The sequence below is a fragment of the Balaenoptera ricei genome, chromosome 1 (assembly GCF_028023285.1).
Source record: "Balaenoptera ricei isolate mBalRic1 chromosome 1, mBalRic1.hap2, whole genome shotgun sequence".
Classification (NCBI taxonomy): domain Eukaryota; kingdom Metazoa; phylum Chordata; class Mammalia; order Artiodactyla; family Balaenopteridae; genus Balaenoptera; species Balaenoptera ricei.
The window spans coordinates 106,252,031-106,277,619 of record NC_082639.1 but is presented as its reverse complement, the minus strand read 5'-3'; the positions used below and the strand labels follow the sequence as shown (position 1 = coordinate 106,277,619).

The following is a 25,589-nucleotide window of genomic DNA, read 5'->3' as shown; positions in this document are numbered from 1 at the left end:
GTTTGCTGTTTACTGGGGCCCAAACACACACCCTGTTCTAATTCCATATTTTTAAAGCTCGTTTGACAGGAATTTCCAGATTCGGATTCAAATAAAAGAAATCTTTCTAATGTTCAAGCATCTCTTTTTCATGTTTTAAATTTATATCCACAATCAACCCTTGCAGATATAAAAGGGCCAGAAGGACAAGGAGAACTGTGGCCTACTTTCTTTAATACGTGATTTTTGAATGGTAGGGTTTCACAAGCAGTGCCAACTTAGAAACAAAGACATCCACAGGTAATAGTCTTCAGACTGCCTGTGCGTAACTTTACAGTTCCACGTGTTTTCTTACACTGGAATTTTCCTCAGCACTCATCTTGAATTAAACGACCGTTATCATTATATTGTGGACAACCATCACCACCCACCACCATTTATTGACTGACTGATACTTTCCAGGCATTATCTCATTCAATTCTCACAAAATTCAGTAGGTACTGTTACCCCTATTTTACAGATGAGGAAACAAGAGGCCTAGAATGATGAAGTAATTTGCCCAAGATTATCCAGCTAGTTGGTGGTAAGCCTGAACTTGAAAGCTGTATCTGTCTGACTCCAAACTTCTACTCGTCCAATATGCCCTATTTCTACCCACACTTTTGCCAGGAGCCTCCTTTGTACCCGCCTTGACTCCAGGGAAATGACCCCTGAGAAAGTGAGGTGAAGGGAAATGTGGGCAGTGCTGCTGTGGGGAGGAGATGCAATTTAGACTCAAATTCTGACACAGATTTGTTTCTTGGGACACCAACTCATCCCCAATACATACAGAGCTCACAATGGAGTATTTGAGTACTGGTATAACAGACACCATGTGACAAATGAATTAAAATCCTAAAAAGGAAGTGGCAAGTATGACTTTTTACATAGGTTCTATCCTGAAAAGTGAGTCATCCACTATTTTATACTTCCCTTTCTCTACCCACATTCCTCCAAATATTCATGCCTCCCCTGAATCCTTTCTGTGATAACACTTGGCATTGTCCCTAAAAGACAAAGGGAATAAGCTGACAGCCAGGAGAGGCGATGGAAATAGACACAATCAAAATTGGGAAGGCCATTAGTGAACAAGCTCTGAGACTTCTCAGATCTCTTTTTCTCTTGCCAAGAGAGACACTGAGTATATCTTCTCCGCTCCAAATATTGCCAATATCTCCCATTTGGCAACAGAATTGCAAAAACACACATTCAAATGCAAATAGGGTAGAAGTCACAGATGCAGAGCACAAGACGGGAGTATAATAAATACAGCGAGATTATAATTTTTTTTCTCATCTCAAGACCTATCATTATAGCCTCTGCAAGCTAGAATGCTTAACTGGCAAAGCCCCTCAGAACAGAGAAAGCATCACTTGTGAGTCTCCCTCTGCATGCTGACTAAGTGTGAGCTGACTTGGCATGGATACAGTAACATCCACTTTTCTCCAGTACAGGCTGCAATTACACCCTTCACTCAACAGGATCTATTCACTGAGTGTGGCCGTGGCCAGATGGATCTCTGGGAGGCAGTTTTCTGTAGTGCTAAGTCCTCAATAGCTACCAGGAGCTACAAGCATCACTGTGCATCTGCAACAACTTTGAGTTTTACGACTTATTTTCCTCCTGCACTGTCTTTATCCTAAAAGGAACTAACATTTTTCATGCTGCTATTCCTCAAGGTTCAGAGAAACCTCTTAATACTGTAAACAGATAAAAGGCAGTTCAAATAATTATTTTCCTCACTTTGCTTTATGAGGTTATTAGACATGCAAATATCTAATAAATTCTCTTCCCTGTCCCCTGAATCAGCCAAGACACTGACATCACGCTTTCAAAAGAGATGTGAAAATAATCTTCTCTGAATTCAGCCACATCACTCAGGGATGGTATATGGTCCCTCCACCTACTTCTAAAACTTAGCTTGTGCTTTTTACTCTTGGTCCTGGCAATGCAGTTTTCATTAACAACCACTATTCACAAGGCACTGGGGAATCCCGAGGCTGTGGCTCAGTCTATCTCAGAGCCCCTGACCAAACATCAAGAGATAGATGATTTTTTTTTCTGTTTTCACCTAATCTTTTATTTGCATAATCTTTTACTTTTTCCTTCCTTTATAGTGCCTGGTTTTAATGATTTTTAAAGAATTATGTGTTCTTTCCAGAAATTTTGGAAAGGAGAAAAGTGTACAGGAAAAAAATAAAATAAAAAATGCTACCACTTAAAGGCAACATTGAGAAAGATTTTCATGTATTTCTTTTTAGCTGTTCTTCAGTTTATATGCCTGTGTGAATTCCACAAAATAGAAATAACACCGAACATGCAATTTTGCATCTAGATTTTATTCCTATTATTGAAATCAGAGGTTTTGAGGATTGCACTCTTAGGGGAAGATGAAGAGTCAGGGGAGGAGGAGAAGGGCTGCCCATTAACCTGCTCGAGGTTAGAAAGAATGAATCTAGAGTCTTCCTTCTCAGTGTGGTTTTACAATGTACTGGAACAAAGCTTATAGAATCCCAGAGGATAATAAAATTAACTGAGGGTTACCAAGGGTGGGGGACTGTTAAGGCAGTAAGAGATTCTAAAGCAATGCTGAAAATGATTCGAATAGCTGACCCTGAGGTCTCGGGTCAGTAGGGAGATGAATGAAGAGAAGATGGCCTGGAAGATATGAAGGAGTAAGTGATAAGGTAAACTGAATATTCAGAAAGAATGAAGAGATGGAGGACTTGACCTTGTGGTCAGGGAATATAATTTCAGTGTTAAGGATCCTAAGGATAGAGAACTTGGAGTGAAGATGAGCTACAAAGGATGGCTGTGTTCATGGTGTGCTGAAGTGAATTAGAGTTAAGGAATTGTGAGGTCAAGTTACAGCAGTAATATATACTTGTGCATTGTGACCTGTCTAGAATGTCAGCACCCTGAAGGCAGGGCTTTTGTATCATTCGCTATCAGGTACCCAGCATTTAAGAAGTCTAGATCGTAACAGGAATTTGATGTATATTTCTTAAACAACGAATAAATACAATTTGAATGTACAATGGCATCAAGATTTGATAACCTGCTGTATCCATTCCGTAGGAAAGAGACACCTACCAAACAGATATTCACATAAGCCTTGCAGGAAATGTTCTCTAGAAAGTTCTTAACTGAGGATCTGCTATATGCTAGAAATATTGTAAGATACTGAAGATTTAGAGACAAAAGACGGTCCCTTCTTCCAATAAACTTAAAGAGTATGTAAAATACCAAGTAAACTAACTAGCCACATGCAATAACAGAGAAGGCAGAGTGTGCTCTGGCTATAGAGAACATTCAGAAGTAGGTTCCAAAAATAATTCCAAAAGGAGATAATGCTGAAACTAACCTCTAAAGAATAAACAAAGTTATCCTAGCAAAGGCAAGGCTAGGTGTGTAGGCGGGAACAACTGGTATATTAAGGCCCACTCACAATAATTTTAGCTCAGGATGAGTAAAGAGACACCAGCTCCCTAGGTCTGCTGGCAATAACTCTGCCCCCAAGGCACCAATAATCTGGAAATCTATAAATAATGCACAGAAGAATCTTTTCTAAGACCAACTCAGTTCCAAACTTTACATGTTGTCACTTGGTAGAATAAATGTAAATTTCTTTCTGCTATAAAAACATATACTGACTTAGCTTTAAAGCAGCATATAAGGGGTATTATCCACAATCCCATAACCAAATACAGCATCAATTTTTTCCTCTCCTTGCAATAGACATCCTAATATGTATGCAGAATTTTGAAGTAATTTATATCCACTTTTACTTTCTTATATTGAAATTTTCTGTTTATCATTTCAGGAAACACTTTAGGATGGTAACAGAGATTAATAGCAATAGTGAAGCACTTTACTCTGGAGAGGCTAAAAGTTGAGAATGTTGCTACTGATTCACCTGGGATTATCCTAGGATATGCCATTTTATGTCAGTGTGCCTCCACTTCCCCTTCTGCAATATAGGGACTCAGGTCTTGAAAAAGATATTTAAATGGAATGAAATATCCTTCATTTTAATATGAGTTATATGAGTCTAAACTCTGAGCAATTTGCAATGTATTTTCAAGAACTAGAAGTGTTTGACACAGTTATTCTACTTCTGAACATCTATCATTCAAAAATAATCCCATGGAAGAAGATGCCTTATGCACCTAGAGTTTATCAAGAATTACTTATAATAGTTAAAAACTGGAAACCTAAAGGACTCACTATAGGGTAATGATTAAGTAAAGTATTATAATATGACATGACATGTTATTCCACATCATGAATAATAATATTCCACATTATGAAGTGGAAAATATATTCTCAAATTGTATGAAGTGCTAGAAATTACTCAATTTTCTTTGTCAGTCAATGCTTTCTATATATCAGCAGTTATTGCTTCTTTACACTCTTCTACCTTGGCCAGGATAAGTAGACACCAGGTGCAGGTTACCTCTTCCCTAGTTGGCCTTGGAAAAGAAAAGGGAGAAAGAAGTTTCTGCAGAATGGAACACGCAGAAAAGGAGATAATGAGATAATGGAGATAATGAGACAGATTAAGGGAAAATGTATTAGAAACTACTAAAATGCTATGAAAAATACAAGTTGTTGTTGTTATAATAAATAGTCTATGACTAGTGAAGTGCTTCAGCCATGAAAAAAAAAGAAAATTCAGATCATACTTGTCTTGATGATCATAGAGCTCAGAAGATGTCCTGAGACAGAGGAAAACAAGTCCTCAGTGCTTCTGGATGTTTTAAAATAGAATTGGATAGAGCTACCTTGGGTCACCATGACATCTCTTTTATTCTGGACTTTTTCTTCTAACTTTAAATGCTATTTGAATTTTTGCCAGGGACAACTTGTGGAATGTTCTGAGCCCAGTTTGGAATTTTATTTATAGAATAAAATTTCAATTTCTCTGCCCATTTCAATAGGAGCAGTGTCCCAGTGCATCTACTGAATGGATGGATACTCCACACAGCCTTGTATAAATTACCCCTGAGCCACCCAGAATGCAGAGGGCCCTGTGATGAGGGTCAGCCAACTTATCCGTTCAGAGACAGAAATAACCATTTCCCAGACTTCTGGTATTTTACATCCAGCCTTAGCATGTAAGCTGCAAGAAGAAGAAGGGGGTCCAGTCTGATCTAGTGTATAGGAAATAAGAAAGTGGGAGTGAAAGCACTGATTGAGATAAATTTCTCAAGCCTAAATCCAAGTATAGGCCTATTTAAAAGCAGATCAGAGTTGCAAAGGCAGAGATTTTCCTACCCCAAATGCAGAAAATCAATCACTAGAAGTGCTGAATGTTAAATAGGAAATCCAATATCCAAACATGTTTCAATTATAGAATTACGAAAAGGAGCATTTTCCTAATAAAAAGCGCTGTATGCAAAGCTGCAGCACCGCTGTAAGCAAAGATACCAGAATCAACCAGACCTTCATGCTCCAATGCCTGCTTAACCTCTCTACCTTCAGCTGCCACATCTATAAAATGGGGAGAAATGCCATCTCTGGTTGTAACTATGCGTTTGTAAACAGGACTCTCTGCTAACTCACCACAAATTCAAAGAGAAATAAAAGTCCTTGCTTCCTTTAGGCTGAGAGTTAATACTGAGCAGAATAATTGCAAATAAGCTTTAAAGGGGTATCTTTTAAATGCAATATAACTGGGGTAAATGGGCATTTTGTCTTACTTGAAGGCTACACTTTAACCATATGGGAGAGGAGAAACAAAATAAAGAATTTTTAAATTTTGAGACCTAATCACTATTTTTCTTGGATGTTACTTCCCTTCTCCAAATGTTCACAGGCATGGCAGGCAAATACAATTAATGCTTGCATTTTATTAAATCAAATTACAGGGTAAGAGAAAACAAAACAAAACAGACTAATTAATTTGCTTTCCTTTCCTAACCTTCAATCTTAAAGGTAGCCCCTAAATAGTTCAAGTTCTCTTTTTCTTGAGTTGTTTGTTCAGGGAAGTTGTATAAGGTTCATATATGATTTATCTGACTTTTATTCAGCTTTCCTATATGCTAGAAACAAGAAAATGTCCATGTAAAAGGGGAGGAGAATTAGTAATGCCTTTTCCAGCACTTAACAGTGTGGCAGGCTGAATAGGGCTCTCCAAAGAAGTCCACATTCCTAATCTCTGGAACCTGTGACTTTGCCACTTTCATGGCAAAAGGGACTTTCAGATGTGATTAAGGATTTTGAGACGGTGAGATTATCCTGGAGTACCCCATTGGGCCCAATGTCATCACAAGGGTCCTTGTGAGAGATACACAGGAGAGTCAGAATGAGAGAGGAGGAGGTGGGATGAAGAAACAGAGCCTGGAGTGATGCCATTGCTGGAAAGGGACCATGAACCAAGGGATGTGGACAGCACAGAGGCTGGAGTGATGCCATTGCTGGAAAGGGACCATGAACCAAGCGATGTGGACAGCCTCTTTAAGCTAGAAAAAGGCAAGGAATGGATTCTTCCCTAGAGCCTCCAGGAGAAACACAATCCTGCTGACACCTTGATTTTGCCTAGAAGACCAATTTTCAGACTTTTGACCTCCAGAATTGCAAGATAATAAGTTTGTGTTGTTTTAAGCCACTAAATTTGTGGTAATTCGTCATAGCAGCAAAAGGAAACTAATACAAACAGGGATTCTGAAACACTCACACTGCTCTAGGGAGTTGCTAGTCCAGATAGATGAATGCTAAACCTTTAGAGCAGCAGAAGCTGTTTGCGTGGTTGATACTAGACTAACGAAGCAAGCAAATCACCTCCATCATCAGGTTCCTCATCACCTCCATGAGTATATTCCTTTGACAACTCTTTCCCAATTCATGGATAGCAGTTCAGTTAGGGACCAAACTAGCTTATTAATTCGCTATTCCAGAAAAAACCATGCTCTCTCCAAATGATTTAACCAAAGAGTCTGGCAACAGTCAGGCAACATCCCTGGGAAAAAATACTCCCATTTACTTGTAGAGGGCAGATGATATACAGCTGGGAGTAGGAGATATTTAAGTTTGAGAACTCAAATACTCAGCACCCTGTCCTCTGTGGGTAGACTGAGCAAGATAAAGGATATGGAGGCTCATGTGAAGAACCCCTCAGAGAGGGGAATTTCCAGAACTGCCAAGAATGAGATTTGGGAATGGAATCATAGTCTTAAACTTATTCATAAGCTTAATCACTGTCAGGATAAGTAGCTGGGTTCAGAAGCAACTCAGAAACCAAGTCACCTACAAGACTCAATTCAAGTGAAGCAACTAAGAAGAATAGGTTTTGGAATTAGATAGTTCCAGGCTATATTTCTTCCTCAGCTGTGTGTGTTACCTGGTCAAATTTTTAATCTGAACTTCAATTTTCTTGTCTTAAAAATGACTATAATAACATTTACTTCAGACCTCATAGGGTTGTGAGGATTAGGTGAAATAAAGTACACAAAGGGATTAACACAAAAGCTAACAAATGCAAGCTTAATATAAATGGCAGCTTTAGAGTTAATTTTTATTCCACTGTGCTCCCAAACCGCCAATGCATATGTCTGCCTTAGCCTCTATTAGAATTATAGACAACAAAGTCAAACCCTCAAAGGCAGGAACCGTCTCTCTCATTCATTGTTTTACTCTTAGCATTCAGCACAGTGCCTCACCTGTATTGGGCTCACATTTAAAATAAATGTTTATGAACTGATCTTAGCTTCCAGTTAGGAAGTATCTGAGACATCAGTTACGATATATGATTACAGGATTTTTCCATCTGTGACCCACTGGGTGGTGAAATAAATTGAGTCACACAAGCATTTTTTTTTTTAAAGGAAAAGAATAGGGTGGGGAAAGATCAGAGTACAAAACACATAGTAAGCTTAAGTATTGTTACATGATACATTTGTTTCAGTTACATATGGGAGTGTACTTGGTTGTAATGTAAATACCTTTCTTTTTGAGGGTAGGGATAGAAGAAAAGTGTGAACATAATGACTCTTCTACTTCAGCAACATTTGTTATTTTCTGTCTTTTTCACTTCAGCCATTCATTTTTTTTTTTTTAATTTATTTTTGGCCACGTTGGGTCTTCGTTGCTGTGTGCAGGCTTTCTCTAGTTACGGTGAGCAGGGGCTACTCTTCGTTGAGGTGCGCGGGCTTCTCATTGTGGTGGCTTCTCTTGTTACAGAGCATGGGCTCTAGGCGCGTGGGCTTCAGTAGTTGTAGCACATGGTCTCAGTAGTTGTGGCTCGCGGGCTCTAGAGCACAGGCTCAGTAGTTGTGGCACACGGGCTTAGTTGCTCCGCGGCATGTGTGATCCTCCTGGACCAGGGCTCGAACCCCTGTCCCCTACATTGGCAGGCAGATTCTTAACTACTGCACCACCAGGGAAGTCCCCATTTCAACCATTCTGATATGTACATAGTGGAATGGCATTGTGGTTCTAATCTACGTTTCCCTAATGACCAGTGATGTGGAGCACCTTTACGCTGTATCTCAGCCCTTTGAATATCCTCTTCATAACCACTTTAGAAAATTATTTGGAAGTATCTACAAAAGATGAACATGCATTTCCTATTACCCAGCAATTCTGTGTATTTACCCAAAAGAAATGTGTGCATATGTTCACCAAAAGACATGTACAGGAATGTTCATAGCAACACTATTCATAATAGCCCCAAATGCTCATTAACAACAGAATGGATAAATACATTTGATATATCTACACATGACAGAATCCTATATAGAAGCAAGAATGAATGAACTACAACTACACACAATGTGGAAGATTTGCACAACATAAGATTGAGTGAAAGAAGCCAGATACGAAAGAGTACACAGTGGATAATTTCACTTACATAAAGTTCAAAACCAGGCAAAACTAACCTATTGTGTTAAAAGTTAGGATAACCGCATAGCACAGGGAGATCAGCTCTGTGCTTTGTGACCACCTAGAGGGGTGGGATAGGGAGGGTGGGAGGGAGGGAGATGCAAGAGGGAAGAGATATGGCAACATATGTATATGTATAACTGATTCACTTTGTTATAAAGCAGAAACTAACACACCATTGTAAAGCAATTATACTCCAATAAAGATGTTTAAAAAAAATAAAATAAAATAAAAAAATAAATAAATTGGAAAAAAAAAAGTTAGGATAATGGTTATCCTTGGGGTCATGAGGGCTTCAGGGGTGCTGGTTTTATTCTCTTTTTTGATCTTAGTGCTCATTACATGGGTATACTCAGTTTGTGAAACTAATTGAACTATAAACATATGATTTGTGATTTTTCTAACTTATTTCTGAATTTGTCTGAAATGGCTATATCTAGAGTTCAAACAAGTTAATAAATAATACTTTGTTTTAAGTGTGAAAAACACTGATAGAGAGCAAGAATCCCTGATACACTCACCCTCATTACCATCAAGTGGTCACCTAGTGTTTGCTTGAATAATTATAGGCAAGGTCAGGAACCTATTTACTGTCCAGGCAGGTCACTTGTGAGAAAGCTTTTCCTTTACAGTAAGCCATAACTTGCATCTTCATAACTTGCTCCAATTTGTTGTACTGTCCTCCTAAGAGATTCCAAATCGATCTAATTGACCTAATCCCTCTACCACCAGCTGCTCTTCAAATATTTGAAGGGAGCTACCATATCCATGTCCCCACCCCAAGTCTTTACTTCTCCAGACTAAAGAGCCCCAGGTCCTTTGGTCACCCCTCAGGTATGGTTCTCAGTCCCCTCGTGTCTCTTGATTGCACTCCTTTTATCTAGTGATGCTCAGAACAGAGCACTAGCCTCTAGGAGAGGCCTGTGAAGAGCAGAAAACAGCAAAAAGTAAATCTAGAGAGTAAACTTCTTATCAATACCCTCTAATCTTCAATATGCCCTTTCTTCCAAGTTCACATTATACAGTTCTCTCCTGTTGAACAATCAGCTAAGATCCGCCAGGTCTTTTCCAAAGTACTGTTAAGCCCCACATTTACCTTCTGTGTTAGTACAGTCTGCCCTCTGTTAGGACTCAGAACACGCATCTGGCCCCGCTCCAGTTCTCCAAAGCTAAATCTTGGAGATGGAGGCCTACCTGTTACGGAAACACCTCTGAATAGCCTTTCCATCACCCTCCCCCCTTAAAAACAAAAATGAAGTCTTTGTCTCAAGACATCGTCTCTTATCCTTGAATGAGCCCCATTTTAAAGTATATTGGGGGTGGGGGGGAAGCAACGGGGCATGGAGGAAACACAATTCCACCGTGCATCTCCAAAATCTGACCTAAGATCAGCTGTCACCCCGACCTCAACAAAGCCTGAGCAATGACGGGCACCCTGGTTTGTTTCTTTCTCCTTTCCTCTCCCAGCAACAGTTCCAGCTGGAGACGCTGGAGATGAGCATTGCAGGCTCTGCTCACTCAGTCCGTTGCCTTTGTGTGACTAGTAGAGGTTGAGTAGGAAAACATGTCAGGGTGAGAAGGAATCTGATATTTTTCAAGATAGCTGAAATCAAAGGTATCTCTAAGGAAAGACCTGGGGGAATCCCTCTCATCTGTGGAATAGTTATAAGACAGAGAAACATTTCTACAAAAACTTCCAGGCAGCCTCATTGGATATCTTTAACATCAAGACTAGGTGGAAGGGAGATTCATTAAGCAGGAAAACACCAGAGAACAGAACATGTGCAGGAGGACCAAGAGAAGTAGGCCGGGAATTAGGGAGGGGGAGGCAATCGAAAGAGAAGCTTTCAAAGGCCCCTAGCGGTGAGGGGCGACCTCTCCAAAAGGGCGCAAGGGCAGGGGTGGGGTGCGGTGGAGGGACACCAAATCCGGAACGCGGCGGGGGTCGGGGGGGAAGAAGCAGCTCACCCACCTTGTCCACGTCTGCTCCATTTTCCAGGCGCTGTCCTTACTCGCGGGGCGCTCCTCACCCGGGAGTGGAAGCAGCCTGGGAAAATGAGAAGCCTGGCCCACGATCCTCCAGCGCAAAGAACCTTTCCTCCCCAGTTCCCTCTTTCTGTGTCGGCGAAGAGAGAGCTCTGCTCCCCGCTTTTTTAGAAAACCGATTTGACGTGGCCAAACCTCCAGCTAACGGTGCTACGGACACAAGGGAGGGACTGTTCTCAGTAGGAAGCTGGACGTAGAGCGGAGCGGCGCGCGGAGCTGTTTTGGGAGCTGGGGCCAGAGGCAGCCCGCGGTGTGCGCACACACTCCGAGGCTGAGACACGACTGGCTGGCACGAGTTGCTCTGCACCAGCTGAGCTGTCAACCGCGAGGGGAGGCGGGGCTCCCCACAGCCAGTGTGCTGGGGCCGAGCCGGCCCAGGTTGCACGCCGCCTGCCTGATCACACCCTTCCTTCTTCCCTGCCTGGATGATGTTGGCAGACGAGCAGGGAGCTTAGAGGCCTCCATACCCAGCCCTCTGTCCCTCGCCTGTCCCACTGAGGGGCTTTGGAAAAAACCAACCAACAGTCGGGAAAATTTGGAGAGGATGTCCTTTTGTGTGCCTGCATCACCCCACCCACAGGTAACCTCAGAGCCAGAGCTGGAGTCTAGGAAGGTTTTAGGTGCAATCCTGGGTGAATGCAGATGCAGACACTAAATGATCATAGGACATGATGTTATTTTCTTAGAGATCTGATATGTTAGTGTCACCACTGATGCGGAGACCAGAACCTTCCTCAGTAAGGGAAGCAGCCTTACAACACCTTGCAGCCTTATTAGCTGCCTCCATCTCAGACATCCTGCTTTTATAGTATTCTCTCTCCCTGGGTTTCAATTTCCCAAGCACAGAGGCTACTGGGCTCTTCCACTAGCTTCAAGAGGGCAGAGGGTTCCTGAACTTCCCAGAATGCTAGAAAAGCTTCAAGACAGTGGCCATCAGGACCTAGGATCTTCCCTATAACTGTTCTAAGATCATGGAAAAGGGCTCTTTGGAGATGGTGCTGCCTGAGACCCTGTATCATCTATTTATGTAACAAAGTTTAGACATGTCAGACATGCTATAATTAAAGGGCTTACAGCCTTGAAGCTCCTTTTTAGCTCTAAAATAAAAACTTTTTATTAAGTGACATAATCACTGTTATTATTAGCATTACCACTGACCTTTTTTTTTTTTTAATTTACAGAAAGCTTTATAGTGCCCACATGTGGCAATGTTGACTTAGTTGTATTCATTTCACAGATGATAAATTTGAGACCAAAAAGGCTGAAGGTCTCTGTTAAGGCTCTGATACAGGCCATCTTCTACATGGTGTGGCCCTGGAGACATGTCCTCTGAAGAAAAGACCAACAAGCCTTCTCTAGAATGAATTGATTCTCTCAGGTATCCTAAGAGTTTAACTCAGGAAGGACCCTAGCATGCCTAAGTATTGCTGAGACTATGGGGAGCCTGTATTCTTGGGGCAAACTATCATTCTGCCTCCCATCTCTTGGGTTAGTTCCCCTAATTATCAGTACAGAATTAGGGTTGGGAGGGCAGGGTAACATTAAAACATTTGAGAGTTCAGAAGAAATGTCTGAAAGGCCCCTAGTCTAGAACCCCCCAACCTCAACACAACTAGTACCTAAGACCACACTGCTCCTGAGCTTAGAATGTTTCCAGGAAATGTTTTAAGGTCCAGATTGACCTGATTGACAAGGTCAAGCCTGTCCAGATTGACAAGGCTTACAGGTCACTTCTCTAGAAAAAAATCTCCTGCTGCCTCTGAAGCCAAAAAAGAAAGAAAGAAAAAAAGGGGGAGCAGGGAGAGTCAGAGTTCCATCTTCCATGCTAAAGTTGGTACTATATTTAGTTTTGTCTTGAATCAAATTATGGGCTACTGAGTTTGGAGAGGAACTCTGTCTACAGCCAGACATGTGCTGCATTCAAGAAATTATAGCACTAACTAGATAAACTGTGGAGTCCCAGAAGTGAGGCTAGAAAATATGCTTATTCAGTTTTAAAATAACTTGTTTACTAAGTTTATAACACATTCATTGTAAAAGATTTGAAAATTACAGAAAAGTATATAGAAAGTAAATTACCCATAATACCCAGAGATAATCAATGTTGAAAGTTTAATTTCCTTCCAGTCTTTTAAAAATATATCATTTAACCCAAATGCTGACTCTCTCTTACAATATAAGAGTATATTATTGAAAAAAGAATTTTTTTTTGTTTTTAAAATTAAATGTATTGTCAAAAGAACTAACTTTTTGTCTTATATTTTAAAAGAAAATATTCACCCACATATCCACTCCTCCAGCACAACAGTTTAAATTTCTCCATATTCCCTACAATTATTATCCATATATATTACATACCTATTTGTATAGTTACAATTACGTACAGCTTAGACATGTTTATATCCTCTTTTTTCATTTATTAGATATTTGTCCCTATTGTTAGAGAATGTTCATATTTATTATTCTAATGATTGTATATTATATAAATCAATATAACCATAGTTTACTTAATAATATTCTATTACTGCATAGTTATGCTGTTTCTAATATTAGACTCTTATACACAATGCCTTAATGAAGTTTTCCTACCTTCATTATTTTAGTCTTTTGAATTATTTCCCTAGTATAACTTCTTAAGGTATAGGAATTTTAGGATAAAAGGACCTTCTAATTTTAACATATTGCACAGCTTCAAGAGCACTAGGTTTTATCATTTTAATTTTTCCTTATTTAATAGATAACAAATAACTTAATAGTAATAAGGTATTTTAGATATGTCTATATCTATTTATATAGTATATAAATAATTTAATATCATCTCATTTTACTTTATATTTCTCAGAATACTAACTAGTAAGCAGTATTCCTCTTTTATATGCTTACTTGAAAACGATTATCTGTAGTAGCTAGTCATGAAATCCTGCTGTGTTGAGTCATTGTATTAGTCATCTTTTTGCTGAAACAATGCTGCTTAACAAAGAGCTCCCAAATATCAGCATTGTACAACAAACATCCAGTTCGACTCAAGGATCTGTGGTTCAGGTATGGCTTGGTTGGGCATGGGTTCAAGTCTGCTTCATGTAGCTCTTATTCCAGGACCCCCACTGAAGAAGCAGTGGATACCTGGGGAATATTCTTCTCATGGTAGAGTACAGGAGTGTAAGAGAGTTGGCAGAGACTGTGATGTCTCTTAAAATCTCTGCTCAGAACGGGCACATTGTCCCTTCTGCCATATTCCATTCCCCAAAGTAAGTCACATGGCCAAGTCCAGAGTCCTTGGTGAAGAAAAGTACACTCTGCCCACAGAGTGCAGAAGGGGTGAGTATTTTGGAACAACAATAAAAATCTACCAGTTACTGTCAATTTCCACTGTTGTATTGATCCTTGAAGACAATATTTGTCAAGATGAAGTTTTCATCAACTGGGGTCTCTGAGTGACTCTGACGATCAGTGTTCCTGCTGGCCCAAATTGAACATGTGGAATGAGCAAGAAATACATTTTTGTTGTATTAAGTTACTGAGATTTGGGGACTATTTATTACTGCAGCATAATGTGGTCTATCCTGACACACTTTTAAAAATTTTTTTCATTTCATTTTATTTTTTAACTCACTTTGAGACCAAGGCAGAGAGAAGACTATAGATCCCATGGATCATTATGGTAGAAAGTCACACATCTTCCTTTTTGCATATCTCTCCCAGTTTTCTGGATTAGAACTCAAAGAATCTGGATAGATAATGTTGATAAATTAAACCAGTTAACGTTATTCTTTCCTGAGTACACTGCTTTTGAAATGGTCAATTGATTGTGCTTCAGGAAATGTCTAAATTGATGATAAGGGACAAAAAATAGGAAAGTATCTCTGTCTTCATACTCAGCTCCAAATACTCCAGTGGTACTTTTACCTTCCATTTATTTAGTTTTTAAAATTTCCTTTCTCTTCCTTCTCCCCAGCTGGACTCTGGGTAAAAAGGACTATTGAAATAGATGGAGAGATATACCATGTTCCTGGATTGGAAGAATCAACATTGTGAAAATGACTATACTACCCAAAGCAATCTACAGATTCAATGCAATCCCTATCAAACTACCACTGGCATTTTTCACAGAACTAGAACAAAAAATTTCACAATTTGTATGGAAACACAAAAGACCCCGAATAGCCAAAGCAATCTTGAGAACGAAAAATGGAGCTGGGGGAATCAGGCTCCCTGACTTCAGACTATATTACAAAGCTTCAGTAATCAAGACAGTTTGGTACTGGCACAAAAACAGAAATATAGATCAATGGAACAGGATACAAAGCCCAGAGATAAACCCACACACATATGGTCACCTTATCTTTGATAAAGGAGGCAAGCATATACAGTGGAGAAAAGACAGCCTCTTCAATAAGTGGTGCTGGGAAAATTGGACAGCTACATGTAAAAGTATGAAATTAGAACACTCCCTGACACCATGCACAAAAATAAACTCAAAATGGATTAAAGACCTAAGTGTAAGGGCAGACACTATCAAACTCTTAGAGGAAAACATAGGCAGAACACTCTATGACATACATCACAGCAAGATTCTTTTTGACCCAGCTCCCAGAGAAATGGAAATAAGAACACAAATAAACAAATGGGACCTAATGAAACTTAAAAGCTTTTGCACAGCAAAGGAAACCATAAACAAGACCAAAAGACAATCATCAGAATGGGAGAAAATATTGGCAAATGAAGCAACTGACAAAGGATTAATCTCCAAGATTTACAAGCAGCTCATGCAGCTCAATAACAAAAAAAGAACAACCCAATCCAAAAATGGGCAGAAGACCTAAATAGACATTTCTCCAAAGAAGATATACAGATGGTCTACAGACACATGAAAGAATGCTCAACATCATTAATCATTAGAGAAATGCAAATCAAAACTACAATGCGATATCATCTCACACCAGTCAGAATGGCCATCATCAAAAAATCTAGAAACAATAAATGCTGGAGAGGGTGTGGAGAAAAGGGAACACTCTTGCACTGTTGGTGGGAATGTAAATTGATACAGCCACTATGGAGAACGGTATGGAGGTTCCTTAAAAAACTACAAATAGAACTACCATACGACCCAGCAATCCCACTACTGGGCATATACCCTGAGAAAACCATAGGTCAAAAAGAGTCATGTACCAAAATGTTCATTGCAGCTCTATTTACAATAGCCAGGACATGGAAGCAACCTAAATGTCCATCGACAGATGAATGGATAAAGAAGATGTGGCACATATATACAATGGAATATTACTCAGCCATAAAAAGAAATGAAATGGAGGTATTTGTAATGAGATGGATGGAGTTAGAGTCTGTCATACAGAGTGAAGTAAGTCAGAAAGAGAAAAACAAATACAGTATGCTAACACATATATATGGAATCTAAGGAAAAAAAAAAAAAAGGCCATGAAGAACCTAGTGGCAAGACAGGAATAAAGACACAGACCTACTAGAGAATGGACTTGAGGATATGGGGAGCGGGTGGGGTGAGATGTGAAAGGGTAAGAGAGTGTCATGGACATATATACACTACCAAATGTAAAATAGATAGCTAGTGGGAAGCAGCCGCATAGCACAGGGAGATCAGCTCGGTGCTTTGTGACCACCTAGAGGGGTGGGATGGGGAGGGTGGGAGGGAGGGAGATGCAAGAGGGAAGAGAAATGGGAACATATTGTATATGTATAACTGATTCACTTTGTTATAAAGCAGAAGCTAACACACCATTGTAAGGCAATTATACTTCAATAAAGATGTTTAAAATAAAAAAAAAAAAGGACTATTGCTCTTTTTTTTTTTTTTTTTAATTAAGCTATTTTTGGCTGCATTGCGTCTTCGTTGCTGTGCGTGGGCTTTCTCTAGTTGCAGCGAGCAGGGGCTACTCTTTGTTGCGGTGCATGGGCTTCTCATTGCAGTGTCTTCTCTTGTTGCAGAGCATGGGCTATAGGCACGTGGGCTTCAGTAGTTGTGGTGTGTGGGATCAGTAGTTGTGGCTCGCAGGCTCTAGAGCGCAGGCTCAGTAGTTGTGGCATATGGGCTTAGTTGCCCCGTGGCATGTGGGATCTTCCTGGACCAGGGCTCAAACCCGTGTCCCTTGCATTGGCAGGCAGATTCTTTTTTTAAAATAAATTTATTTACTTATTTATTTTTTGGCTGCGTTGGGTCTTCATTGCTGCACGCGGGCTTTCTCTAGTTGTGTTGAGCGGGGGCTACTCTTCATTGCGGTGCGTGGGCTTCTCATTGCGGTGGCTTCTCTTGTTGTGGAGCATGGGCTCTAGGCATGTGGGCTTAAGTAGTTGTGGCAGGAGGGCTCAGTAGTTGTGGCACATGGGCTTAGTTGCTCTGCAGCATGTGGGATCTTCCTGGACCAGGGCTCAAACCCGTGTCTCCTGCATTGGCAGGCAGATTCTTAACCACTGCACCACCAGGGAAGCTCAGGACTATTGCTCTTGATATAGATTACTCCATGAACTATAAGGCAATAATAAACATAACCATGTCTAACATATTTTTGCCATGTTCTCTTCTAAAAGTGTTATATGTACCGATTCCTTTCATCCTCACAATAACATGATGAGATAGGCTCTAGTTAACTCTGTTTTGTAAGTGACTACTGTGGGACACAGGGAGGTAAAGTATATTGCCTAAGTATACAAAGCTGAGATCTGAAACCAGTCTAGCTCCATAACGTCATGCTTAACCACTCACTATATGCACTGCTTCCCTGATTTTGACCCCTAACATTCACTGAGACTTAGATAGGAGGATGATGTCTGCAGCGTCTGTCGTTTCACCGCCCACCATTTCACTGCCCAGCTGACTTGGTTAGTCGGCAGATGTCTCCTTTGTCCCTCACAGCTCCACGTCCACCTCTCTAACCCTGGGTTTAAAAAATGTCCTTTGCAGAGAGGAATCATTCTGCAGGCAAGGATAGAGTGTCTGTGGTAAAGATGGCCACAAATTCTTTCCTTCTTCTTCCACTGAGAGATGGAATCTAATTCTCCTCCCCTTTAATCTTGGTTGGCCTTAGACTTAACTGAATATAGAATACAATATAAGGGATGTTCTGGGCCTGCCAGGGCTAATTCAAAAAAGAAAAAAGCCTTGCACCTTCATGCAAGACTCTTGAAGGCACTTGCTTTTGAAGCCTTGAGCTTCAAATATAACAAACTCCCCATATAACAAACTTGCCATATAACAAACTCCCATGCTAGAGAAACCATGTGGAGAAGCCCTGATACTACATGGAGATGGGGAGGGGCCTAGTTGAGCCCACCATCTAGCAGTTCCCACCAAGGTGTCTGGCATATGAGTGAAGCAGTCTGGGACCTTCTAGATCAGTTCAGCCATCAGCTGGATGTAATCGAGCAGCTCCAGCTGTGGTTATATGGAGTAAATTTGCCCTGCTGGGTTATGCTAGAATTACTGATCCCTAAAACCACGAGATTTAATAAAATGTTTTTTTGCGTTGAGCCATAAGTTTTGGAGTAGTTTACTAAATAGCAATAGATAGCGGAACCATATTTGGTACCTGTAAGTGGGTTGTTGCTATAACAAAAACCTAACACAGGTGGCAGTGCCTTTGGGACCCGGATGCAGCAGAAGCTGGAAAGACCTCTAGGAGAGGGTTAGTGAAAGCTGGAAGGACACTGAGGAGACTGCTAGAGAGACTGTGAAGGACAGTGAAGAAAATATTATTGGGGGCTGAAAAAAAATGACCTGTGTTATATACTGGCAGAAATTTAGCAAAACCATTACCCGTGGGAATGTGGAAAATAGAAAATGCACCTAATGAATCGGTAGATCTGGCAAAGGAAATTTTTAGGCAGAATTTCAAACGTACTAACTGGTTGCTTTTAACCACATATGATGAGATATGGATAGAAAAAGATGGGCTAAAAAAAGAAAAGAACCATTCAGTTTTTAAGCAGAATTTAGAGTAAATATAGCCAGGATTTGCTAGATTCAAAAATCAAACTGCTTCTCTCATCTTCAGTTTCTCCAAATAGCAAAAGCTTTCAAAATAAGAAGTAGTCTCAGGGAAAAAAAATCAAATCCAAGATGTAACTATTAGACACATGGTTAAGACCTCAAGAAGGTTTAAGGTGGCACCTCATATACCATTTCAGTTAAACAAAGAGGCCAGTACGAATCTTAAGGGTGTGCCTTTCCACTAGACAAAAGAACTTCTAAAATTTTAAGGGCCCATTATTTTACAGCAGCCTCTCAGGCAGCCCAAGGTACAGAAGACCTTGTTTCAGAATAAAAAGTGGTATGTCTTTTGTCTAGGAGACTTGATTATAAATTAGTACAAAAGATGCCCTCAAAGTTTTTAAGCAAATTGTACCAGCAAGGACTGAAAGGGGTTAAGACAGCACAGCATGAAAAGATACCTTTGGACCTTCAACCAGCTACTGAGGGGAAGCAGGCTGAGAAAGTTACCCAACTGCAGAAAAGGACCATTTCTTATGAAAAAAGAAGAATGACTCAAAGAAAAAACCCCAGAGGACAGACCCCAGAAGCCTCCTCTTCACCTGAACTTGATTTAGATGGTGAGATTCTGGACTTCTGAACCGACACAGTAAAAGTTGTGAAACTTCTGGGGGATTTGGGAGGAAGTAAGCAATGCACATAGTAATGTTTATGGCCAAAAGGTGCAAGAATATCATAGATTAAAGATTGTTGAAAATTCTTCGCTACTTCTCCCATTGAGAGATGGGGTCTAATTCTCCTCCCTTTGAATCTGGGCTGGTTTTAGTGACTTTCTTGACCCATAGAATGTGGCGTGAGGTCATAAATTCTGAGGCTGGGTCAGCTTCCACCTAGGTCTCTTGATATACTGAGCTGCCATGAAAGAAGTCTGATTACCTTGCTGTAGAGACACTGAGGAGAGGCCCCAAGACCACTTGTGAAATATTCAATATTACCCAGCAGTCCACATGAAGGCACCAGGCATCACTCAGATTCTATGCCTGATGTGAGTGAAGTTGTTTTGGGACCTCCAGAGCAGCCTTCAGCTGAATACTACTGAGCGACCCAGTGAATGCTACATGAAGCAGACAAATTGCTCAGCTGAGACCTGTCCAAATTCCTGACCCACAAAAATCACATGATATAATAAAATGGTGTTGTTTGAAGTACATCATTATGCAGAAATAGACAACTGGAGCAATACCTTAAAATGTACACAATAATTCTGATACATTATTTCATTCATTCATTCAAAAATACTTACTGAGGACAGTTATGTGTCAGGCACTATTCTATATACTAGGGACATAGCAGTTAAAAAAAATAACCAGCAAAGACCCTGTTTTCATGGGGTTTACAGTCTACTGGGATAGACAGACAATAAACAAAGAAAAAACTACAATATGCCAGATGGTGATAAGTGCAATGAAGAGAAACCCAGTAGTGTTAAGACAGCAACCCAGCAAGGCAACTCTCTTTTATAAGTGAGGAAATGGGGCCTTAGAGAGACTAAATGATAGGCCAGTAAGAGGAACAGGTTCCCAGGTATAGTAAAACTGGAGCTTCGTGTGGTGAAAAACTGTCCAATAGAGTTCATAAATTCAAATCTGTTATCTGTATTATTAGTGCAACAGAGGAATCTAATTGGCAGAATTGAGGTTTGGATGGATGTACCTGGTTACCCAGGCCATGCAAGTAACCTGGAGAGAAAAGATTATAAGTACTATATGAATTGAAAGATCTGCCCTTCAGTAGCTGGAGTGGGGCAGGGACTGGGGAGACGTGTGACTCTGGGGACTATACATAGTAAGTGGCAGCTGTGCCTCAGAGCAACAGAAGTCAAAACCAGGAACAGTTTATGAGAGATTGGGAAACACCCCTTGGGATAAGCAGAAATACTTGTGATGGGGAAGGGGGCTTTGTAAAATACTTCATTTCCTAAATGAAAAGGTGGGAGTTCAAAGGTAGCTAATGCTCATGAGACTTCATTTATTCCCACAAGCTGATAAAACTCAGGGACAACTTGGTTACCTTAGTTCACTCAATTCAACATTGGTTCAACAAATGCTTACAGAGCATGTGCTAGGCATTGTACTACATGTTTAAAATCTAGTGTGGGGAGTGAGGCAGGCATTCATCAAACCATAATACAAATCGGATTGTGTAAGTGCTACCAAAAAGGTACAAAGAGGAACATAAAGGAGGGAGTGATTAATTAAATCTGATTAGAGAAGGTTTCATAAAGAAGGTAGTGTCTGAGTAGGGTCCTGAAGGATGCTAGGGATAAAAAACTTTATCATATATTAGGATTGCAAAAGACAGTAGTTTTATTAATTTAAATTTTCATTGGTAGAAGGAGAAATGTTCCCAGTCTCCTCTGAGTGACTGCCTAGGGTCCCATTCATTTGGAAGAGCTGTGCAGCAGAGCTGATGTCACTGGCTAAGGGAGACTTGGGCTCAGATCAGCCCTGTCAATTTCCAGCTTTGTGATTTTGACAAGTTACTTAAACTCTGTGTTTTAGTTTCCTCACTTGTAGAATAAGTGTAATGATAATGACAACATAATAGGGTAGTTGTGAGAACAAAATGAAATAATACAAGAAAAGTGTTTAATTCATTGCCCAGCACATTTTAAGCATTCAATAAATCACAGCTATTCTTTTGTTAATGTTTGCAAACCAGGCAGGATTCCAACCCTGTATAGAAGTTGTGAATTTTAATTTCAGTTCTGCTCCAAACTGCTCTCTCGGGCTAGGCCAGTGACCCAGATTTTCCATTTCTCAGCTCTCTGATTTATCATATGAGACCAAGACACTGGCAAGGAAGCTGAATAAGCTGGTTCTCCCACTTCCCGGGTGGAGTTCTAGGGACAAAAAAGTGGATACTTCCTCCGTCTTGTATTCCTCCCTTTATCTCAAAACTTCTCCCCCTGTCTTGAGGACTGTGTGTATGTATGTGTGTGTGTGTTTATTCACACTTCACTAGCTAGCTTTGTCTGTCAGCTGTAACAAAAACCTCAAGGAAAGAAATTATGACCAAGCTTTCAGACAGCTGGTGGTAATTTACTCATACAATCCCCTTCCTTTCAACACCCACTATTTATGTGTATCTGATGTTGGAGGAGGGGGAATCATGCAAGAAATGGGGTATGTAAATTTCTAGGAAAAAGGAGTTAGAACAGTGAAGAAAGACTTGTGTGAATTACCTGGATAATTCTCCTTGCTTTGAACATAGATATTGGGCCTTAAAAATTGAAGGGACTGATGTGAAGGTTAATAAATAAATTTCTGGAACCAGAAACAATACTGGAATAAATTAACAAATAGCTTTCAAGGCATTCATGACAATTTCACCATCACTAAAACCCGAGTCATTTTCCAGGACCGGACAAGCAGCTCCAGTCCAAGGCCAAGAAGCATGTATCAGGCAACCTAGGCAGCTTAAAAAACCCATGGAGATTATAACTAAAGGCAGTGATGATCCTGGTTTCGAGCTCAGATTGGATTCTGAATTAGGAAACATTGCTAAGGACAAGGCAGCCATACAGCTATGGTCCCTGTCTTTGTTTCTCATATCATACCATCTACTAGCTTGTCCCCCAATTGATCAAGGTGGATTTTTCTGGCTTTAAAATTCTGGCAGACACTAAGAATCCCTGGTGTTCTGTCTCCTTGATAGATAAGGCTTTATATATATATACACACATTTATATATATATATTATGTTTCATATAGATGTATCTATATATACATTTTCATGTATATAGACCCAGCTGGCAAGGGTTCAGAAATATTGAGATACAGCCTCAGAAAGCCTCACACAATCAAGAAAAAAATGTTAATGAGAAAAATCCCTCATTTGTATGTGCACTTCTGTTTTCATTTTCACATTGTATTTATCTACAATGTGAATCAGTTTTTAAAACCTTCCATTTTGAGAAAAATTAAAAATTTTTCAAACATATGGAAGAGTTGCAAAAATAGTACAATGAAGTTCTACAAATCGTTCACTTGATTCACCAATTGTTAACATTTTGCCACATTTGTTTTCTCTCTCTCCCCCACACACAGTTACTGATGAACCATATGAAAGATGCAGACACTTCACCCCTAAATATTTCAGTGTGTATCTCCTAAGAATAACTAAAATTATTAAATTACTGTGATTATATAAAAGAATATACTAGCTCTCCCAGGTCAGCTTTTGTCACTATTAAACAGAATCTGATTGATGTATTTGCATTGTTACTTAATTAATATCAGGAGCTCTCCCTGGTAGCTATTTGGCTTAAATCTGCACAACCAAGAGGGCTCATCAATATAATCACTCCAAGGACAAAGGCGAAATATACAACAGAGACAAATTCCCTCTTCTACACTTGGCACTACTGGAAGTAAATTTCTTGGCAGCTTAGAACAGCTGTTTGCCCTTTCTCCAAGCTGGCAAGGGTTCAGAAATATTGAGATACAGCCCCAGAAAGACTCACACAATCAAGAAAAAATTTTAATGAGAAAAATCCCTCATTTGTATATGCACTTTTGTTTTCATTTTCATCTTAGCATATAAGAAGCCAAAATACTGAGCTGTGGAGTTCAATATCAAACATCTGGCAATCCTAGACAAAAACTGAGCATACCCCAACAGTCCTTTATCCTTGCAAAGTTCACGTGAGTAGAGTGGCCATAAGAGTTAATCCATTCTAGATCATATCAGTTCAGTAAAAGGACAAACACACCCAACTTTAACCACTATGATTCTTTTCAACTAAAATAATCTTTAAATTAGACAAAAAGTATTTGCCATTTTTAGGCTAGGTCTGTGATATACCAATAGGTATAGAAATACTAGCTGATTCTAAATCAAAGGTTGTGATATAAAGAAAAGAATTACTGCATCTTCTATTTGTTGGCTTTGGTAAATTCTCAGGAGATAGAGGGAGGGAAAAATCAAGGCCAGAAGTTTCCTGGTACTGATGGGCTGACAACTGGTTCAAGCTTTTGATTCAACTGTGAAGGTGTTCAGGCCTGGACCTAAGGTGAGGGGAGGGAGGTAGTCACCTGTGGTACAAATTGTAAAAGATGTCAGAAGCTCAGTAATCAAGACAAATGCAATATTCAAATGCAATATTTTAAAAAATAAAATTCTTGCAAAAAACCCATAATGAACAAAATGTCAAAATCTTAAATAAAGACAGGATCTGCATGTGCATAATCCTGGCAGTGAGCGCCTTACTTGCTTCACTCTGGTCGGCACCCTGTTGTTCATCCCAGGTGGTGTGACAAGAGCCAAACCAGTACTCTCTAATGCTGTGTTCTGCTGACCTTGTTGGCAACAGCTCTCTGTGTGTAATGAACTGCCAGATATCAGGTGGCACCTTTAAGACACCACAGGGCACAAGTGACTATATGAGCCAAGGCCAGCTCTTCCAACCTCCTTCCCAAATAGTTTTAAGGCTCAAGGGAACGTTTCTGGGTTTTATAGGGCATCAGGGAGATAATAGAATAGATGAGAAGGGGAGATGGTGGAAGAGGGAAAAAAGAACAGTTTACCTCATGAGTTGCTGCTAATATAACTAGAATGGGATTTTCAAGCACCTATCCTTTTTAAGAAAACCCTGAGCCCTTACTCTCAGTTTGAGGTACCTGCTCACTCAACTCAAAAACCAAATCTGCCTCACCTTTAGTCTGTCACATGAACTGCAGTTGGCTTTGGAAATCAAAGTAGCCACGCTACCTCCTCCATAAAGGCTGTAATGAATTCCAGCTGCTTAGGAAACTTCATCAAACTGGAGCCTCTCATTTGGCAAGAGCTGCTCACCCATGAGTACCAGAGCTGATGGTGTGACAGTGCAAACCCCTACAGGTGCCCCTGCTGGCAGAACCTATCTTATGGACTCAGCCTTACAATGTATCTTGTTTGGCCATTAGCTGGGACATGAAAGGTCCAGGTAACCACAGTCACCAACAATCCCCCTACGTATGATCAACACCTGACCTGCCAGGCCTTCTGTAGGCACCAGGCATTTGCATGTTCCTTCATGTGGCTTGCCTGGTTCCTAGTGGTGAGGCACGGAGGCCTTCCTTCTGCCTCTCTACCTACATCGGCCTCACAAGGACAGCCTGTCTTGCTAGTCTTGGGTCCATTGTACAAATTTTTTTAAAAAAACCTACTCTTTGGGCAGGATGTTAGAGTCATAGCTCTGAACATTAGCCTGGGGAGCTGAACCATTTGCCAGGTTCTTGACAGCTCCTTCACCGAGAGCCAGACTCTGCTTCCAGTTTTCTTTTATGGAAGGCAGGGCCTGACTTTTTAGCTCAGTTTCCAATAAATAGCTTTATTTTTAGGAATTGGGCCTTGCTTCTGGTGCTCCTTGACATCCACAGAGCAAGTAGGGAACTGTCCTGAGAGGACGGGGCAAAGGGAAGGGAAGTCTTGAGGGCCAGCTGAGAAGGAGGGAGGTGAAAGTCTTTTAAGGTTTCACTGAAGCAAGGAAAAGAGAAAACAGCTGCAGCCACTGCAGAGCTGAAGTTGAAGGCTGAGAAAAACTAGCCCCTGTGTCAAACTAGAAGAGTATAAAGAGGGTATGAAATTTAGAGATACATCAAAATTTGGCATTGCCATTGAGCCAAAATCTGTTATTTGG

At 40.3% G+C, this 25,589-nt stretch overlaps 1 protein-coding gene across 2 annotated transcripts in view; it reads right to left on the bottom strand.

Annotated features, from left to right (window-relative positions):
• The window catches only part of LOC132369349 (myomegalin), a 213,688-nt gene that overhangs the window by 172,747 nt on the left and 15,352 nt on the right, over nucleotides 1-25,589 (bottom strand). Inside the window, exon 1 of one of the 2 annotated variants that reach the window (XM_059929196.1) lies at nucleotides 10,874-11,056. The exons of the other annotated variant lie outside the window; for it this stretch is intronic. Within the exon in view, the coding sequence (XP_059785179.1) occupies nucleotides 10,874-10,893 (20 nt within the window). The 5' untranslated portion in view covers nucleotides 10,894-11,056. Of the gene's footprint in view, nucleotides 1-10,873; nucleotides 11,057-25,589 lie in introns of those variants that run through there. 2 annotated transcript variants of the gene reach the window in all.